Genomic DNA, 6,000 nt, shown 5'->3' on the forward strand with positions numbered 1-6,000 from the left:
TCCCCTAAAAAACAACTTCTAGGGAGCATATGATCTCGTAGTCGACCTGTAGATTTCACCTTGGAATACTCTTTCTTTGAGGGCTAGTGACTTGCTTTAAAATGAAATGAAATGAAAGCTCAGAGTCTGGGCTCTGGGCCTGGTAACCCATACAACAGTACTCTCTGTGGTCCTGATACACCAGTACTCTTGGTAGACCCTGGCTACTACTTGTATCATTTGAGCCTGAAATTATAAAAGCTCCTTGGTAGGCTAGGCACTGGATTTCTCCCCACAGAACCCCAAGAGGTTGTATTTTTTAACTGGAGTTGCCAACTCTTTTTGTGGAAACATCACATTGGGGGAACCTGTGATAAGGAAAGTGTCTTCTGTTGAATTTCTGCACAGTTCTTAAGAACAGGAGCCCTGTCTGATAATAAATTGGCAACCAGGGGTGTTCAAAAGTCGTTTCCGTTGTAGGTGTGTTGGATCTTAGAACATGAAATTCCCAAAACATGCAAGAGGAGTTCATTGCATATATATATATATATATATATATATAGAGAGAGAGAGAGAGAGAGAGAGAATGAGAATGAATGAATGAGAATCATCCTTCACCAACATTTTTTGGGCTATAACTCTCACCAGCTCTACTTTGGAGGGTCCAGGCTGGCAAAGATTGGCTTACATGTAAGAGCGTTCACTGGATGGTGGCCTTTCTATGTAAATTAAAAGAACGATTTATTAACAGCTTTACTGGAACATACTCAAACAACTCAAATTACTAAAGATTAGGGTTTCATGCTCTCATTTCATGGCAGCATGAATATTAGGCCTAACTCATGACACATGTCAGCCGCGGGGAAGATAGTATATTTTGTGTGTGTTTTAAAGGCTCAAACAAAACTTTTCACATTCTTCTTTGGGGGGAAAATACATTTTGAAGTCCTTTTTCACCCAAACACATTTTCCGATAAGAGCACACAAGTCTTGACATTATTTCATTTTGTTACACGCATCTGTCAGGGAGCAGAGATATGATACAGCTACTAAAAACTGATGATTGTGGAACAGTGAAACTTGACAGCATTTCATTTCCTTTATGTTCTGATTATACATTTATCAGGAAACCTGTATCTCTGGCAGTTCAGCTAGAAATTGGTAGAATTCAAGAACTCAAAGGCTCGGCAAAGAACTGTCCTATTATTTGGTATCATCTTACATTTTAGAGAAGTTGCTTGGTGGAGCCTTTGTTACGGCTCTCCCTTTCCCTTTCATTATTGTGGCACCCTATCCCCAGATCACATTTCTATAAGGCTCTATGACTCCTCCACGGCGCAAATTAAACGCTGGGATCTTTCATACGTACATCCCGAAGTTTCAATGGTTGTCAATCATAGTTTGTAAAATGCAGGGATTACAACCTTGATATTAACATCCAAATCCATTGTGCTTATTTTTATGTGTGAAAATGAAAAGGCCTTGTGCAGACACTAGATTTTGAAGCTGCTTTGTCACCCTGTTTTTAATTTATCTCCATTTCTGAGCCGGTAAAAGGATTTTATTTATCTGTTTAATGTCAAATGATAAAGTTATCAGTTGATCTGAATTATTAGCACTTTGAGTGGGAATAGCAGGCATGTATGTTGATGCACCGCAGCTTGGCTGCAAGTTGTTGGAAGAGCAGAAGACAGTTTTGCTAATTTTAAAGGAAAAACTATGTATTACAACTGTGTCCTTCTCCCATTGATATGCATTCTTTCGTTGCAGTATTTAGAACAAGCTGCTTTATGAAACTAACATAGAACTTTCCCCTCCTCCCTAGGTTTATTTTAAGAAGAATTACCCTGAAGTTATTCCAAACGGCCAAGCAGCCACCAACTCATCAGCCGATGATTCACAAGGATTAATTCTTTTTGAGACTGCACTATGATCCCAAGCAATTATGGGTGCTGGAATTTGTTTTTTAGCAGAATGTAATGCTAATACGATGTAAACCAAATATTGCTCTTAATTGAAAAGACTGTTTTTGCACTGAATAGCTACTTGTTATATTTTGGGGGAGGGGGAGTTTTGCATTACTCCTGTTCCTTGCATTTGAATATAATGCAGTTCAATTTTTTTTTAAAAAGACAGTACATTTTGAATCTCTTTTTGTAACAGCTTGATCCTGTTGGATTAGCAGCAGAAGATTGCCCCAGAATATGTATAGCCATATTCTATGCTGGGCAACCGAGGCCCAGGAAATCCTGATTTTTCTCAACTCCTATAAAAGTGCCTTGATGCCAGGAGTACTGCACAGAAAGATTTCACTCCTGATCGTATCTCCTGGATTCGTAGGTTGCTACAAAGAGATGCTCTTGATACAGTGGTGCTGTGCTGGAAAGAATGGCGCTGTTGTGGCAATGCTTAAGTTTTCTCCTGCATGAGCATTACTTTCAGTCAGGGTTAGAGCTCTGACCAAAGGCCGCCTGTGGCATCACTGCACTGGCAGAAGTCCCTTTAAATGTGAACCTGTCGTTTCAGAGTGTAGTCAAATGCTGCAAAGAAGGTCTTGCGCCATTTGTAGCACATTGAAACAGAACGCAGTGGGCCAGCTGTTCATGCCCTGACAGGCCCTCCTAAGAATCTGGTGGGCTGCACTTGGCTCGATGGGTCACAAATCATACAGGCCTTCTATACAGAAATGAAGCACACACATACATACGCTGTTTGCTTGTTTACTACTGTAGATACGTTTGAACCACCGGTGCAGGACACCTCCCGCTTTGAAATTTCTCAGGTTGGAAATAAAGAATGTATTTTTTTTTAGCTTTGCATATCGAAGGAAGGCAAATGAAGATGTTCTAGTTGGCCTAACAAATGCGTATTTGCAAATCCTTAGCTGCATCCATTTTATACCAGACCAAAGTTATTTCTCTGGAGGGGAGTTCTCCGCTTCCTTATCTTTTAAACTTGTTTTAAGTGGGCAATGATATCCCAAACAGAAATGCAACACAAACAGTTGGCAGTTTTCATTTTCAAGAAGCTTAGGCATACAAGAAACTCCCCCAGTACCTAGTTTGCCTTTATATGCCTACAATAGACACTTTCAGAGCAATAAATCAGGAGATGATGAGACATATCACTAAAGCTGGGTTAAGGAAAACGGCTACTTAACAAACCTTACAGTGCTTTTCATGTGACTTCCCAGGTTGCACATTTCGTCATCCTGACCAATTCACAGTTACTGGTCAGGAGTGGGCTTTCTGTACCTTCCTCCCAAACTATCCTTGGAATGGAGGAATATTGTGGGAAGAACCATCCAAGAGTTGGAGTCTGGGCTTAAATGGTGGTTGTTATGTTAGTATGGTCCTTCTGCAAGAATCCTACCTATTGCAGGGATGGTGTGTCCTGTTTCACCTCATGAGGAGAAATGGAAAGTTCTGCTTTGCCACTCCTGCCGCCACCTGCCCTGCCCCCTCCACTGCTGATGCAGAAGTGGCGCTGCCATCAGTGCCAATTTGGGGCAAGATCGTGCTGATTTGGGGGTGAAATCTCACCCCAAATGGACACAGTCTTGCCCAAAATCCGTGCAGCTGTGGCGTGCTTCCTGGGGGGCTTCTGACACCAAAGTAGTGGCATTACCCTGTCTAATTATCAGGGCGGCTCTGCACCTACGTGGCTGTGTTGTGGCTACATTCCTAGGTTGGCACGGGGAAAAGACACAGGAAAGAATATCCCATGCCAAGACAAGAGTAGTGGGGATTCAGCCACTGTAATAGCCTCTCAACTAGTAGGGATGGTTTGCACCACACATCTGCTAGCACCTAATTAGAAATATAGGGAAGCACCAGGGACATTGAATTCTTACCAGTTGACAGTGGGTTACAGGCTGCTGTCTTACAAAGCAGTTACATGTACACTTTTCTGGTGCTGTATTCAACCACCGACTGAAGGCACAGTCCCTAGGTAAGGCTAAGTACCGCTGGGGTTGTGATATTTGTGCTAATTGGCAGTGGGTCTTGGTGTGTGGGGGGGGGGTTGCAAATATTCGTCATCAGCCACACATGGGAAATACAGTTATTGGCCAAACATTCCTAGCTCAAGTTTTGTGTAAAGAATAACAACCATGGTGATGCTATTCAAGCATCTGTTGAATGATGGAAGTCTATACAAAAGAATGTTGTAATATTTTGTGTGGCTGTCAGCGCACACGTGTTAAAATAACTTCCCTTTCCTCTTTAGTAAGCATTTAATTGCAATGTTTTGCCAACGTTGATACATAGAAAATTCTCTCTGTTCAAGTTATCAATGCATTGTTTGCATTTATTGTGCCTTACTGGATTTCAAGCCAAACTTATTTGAAAATACAATAATTTTAAATCCATATTGTGTTCTTGTTTCTCTTAAAGGTCTTTTACACTTAATTGCAATTGTTATCTGTGTCTCCACTGTACCACTGTTCTTCCATATTGGGGGGTGGGGGGTGGGGACTGAACATAGAAAATTTGTTCATATCAAGGAGATTGGCTAGGCTAGAAACAGATATCTGCTATTTTATGTGGAGCTATTTTTTATGATGAAGCATCCCCTACCCGTATCATGAAGTGGTAAGATATGCCCCATTTTCTCTAAGAGTAAAAACAAAAAAAATTCCTTCCAGTAGCACCTTAAAGACCAACTAAGTTAGTTCTTGGTATGAGCTTTCGTGTGCATACACACTTCTTCAGGTATCTGAAGAAGTGTGCATGCACACGAAAGCTCATACCAAGAACTAACTTAGTTGGTCTTTAAGGTGCTACTGGAAGGAATTTTTTTTGTTTTGACTATGGCAGACCAACACAGCTACCTATCTGTAACTTTCTCTAAGAGTTTTGCCATCATAAACACATGGACACACACCTAAGTGTGAAAACGAAGGGTGTTTTTATAAATTGTACCTGGCACAGAAACTTTCCCAACTTCCTCTTCTTTGAGCCAGCGAGAAATATCTTCAGGGATTAGGTGTACTGGGAGAGGCATTTATCATAGGTAGAAGACCCTCCTTAAATAGGAGTGTTGGCCATTCCTTCGCCTTTTGGTTTGATTGCTACTCATTTAAGCTCTTTCCTCTGGGTTGATATCCTGTGGAACAGTGAAGGAGGCAAGTTTTGATCTGGAACCCCCAGAATTATCCATACTGTGCACCTCAACACTATTATAGCACTTAAAGGGTCATGGACATCCTGTTGAAATCTAACGTGCTTGCAAGTACTTCAGAGGATTAACATTTTTCCATTTTTGTTATATCTGTCCCTGACGAGCCCTTTGAGGATCAACTAGGAGAGAAATTAGATTCAGTTTGAATTTAAAGGTGAACCTACCTAATTTGCACTATCTGAAATGATATGCAAATTGCAACACGGCCATCCTTTGAAAATTGCATTTATCTGAATTTTGCAATGCAGTTCATCAGCTAAGTGATGTGTGCAAAAATGTTTAGTGCATTAAAAAATCATTGCAAGTGAAAATTGCTGGTCAAAAATGTGTATGTATATATATATTAGGAAAAAATCACACTGAAATGATGAATTTTCATGAGGACTTTTTCCTTTCTTTCAAAAAAAGTTAGCAAACTGATGTGGAAATGTGGATTGGAAAAATGAGCAAGTGCAAAAAATGAAAAATGACAGATTCTCCCATCCCTGGGATCAATACCTTAGATTTCGAAAACGACCAATGTACTTTGAATTACTCGTTGTAAAATCTAAAATCTTTTCCTTGTTAAAAAAGACATGTTTCTGAATGTAAGTAAAGGTAACGGAAGACCGTAATAATCACCAAAATGTTTGAAATTCAGGGCTACTCAAGGCTCCCAGATCATGAGACGAAACCAATAAACTTTAATTTAATGTGTCCGTTGCTGGTGGTTGGAAGGCAAGCAGGGATTGAGCAATCCAGGAGCACCTCAGTTTGCCTGTTGCATATCCAGAGGCCGGAGCTTTGGACAACCTGGTGGAACTTCATTGGGCCCTTGTGCCACTTGCTCCCTGCTCAACT

General features: G+C 40.8%; 1 protein-coding gene across 3 annotated transcripts in view; it reads left to right on the forward strand.

Annotated features, from left to right (window-relative positions):
• The window catches only part of ABCC4 (ATP binding cassette subfamily C member 4 (PEL blood group)), a 147,607-nt gene extending 143,259 nt beyond the window's left edge, over positions 1–4,348 (forward strand). For 2 of the 3 annotated variants that reach the window (XM_083735200.1, XM_083735199.1), the window contains exon 31: positions 1,805–4,348. In XM_083735200.1, the coding sequence (XP_083591326.1) occupies positions 1,805–1,912 (108 nt within the window). In that variant the 3' untranslated portion in view covers positions 1,913–4,348. The remainder of the gene's footprint in view (positions 1–1,804) is intronic. The other variant, XR_014563384.1, reaches the window with a different exon arrangement.
• The last annotated feature ends 1,652 nt before the right edge of the window (positions 4,349–6,000 follow it).

The sequence above is a fragment of the Podarcis gaigeae genome (assembly GCF_964106915.1).
Source record: "Podarcis gaigeae genome assembly, chromosome: 4".
Lineage (NCBI taxonomy): Eukaryota > Metazoa > Chordata > Lepidosauria > Squamata > Lacertidae > Podarcis > Podarcis gaigeae.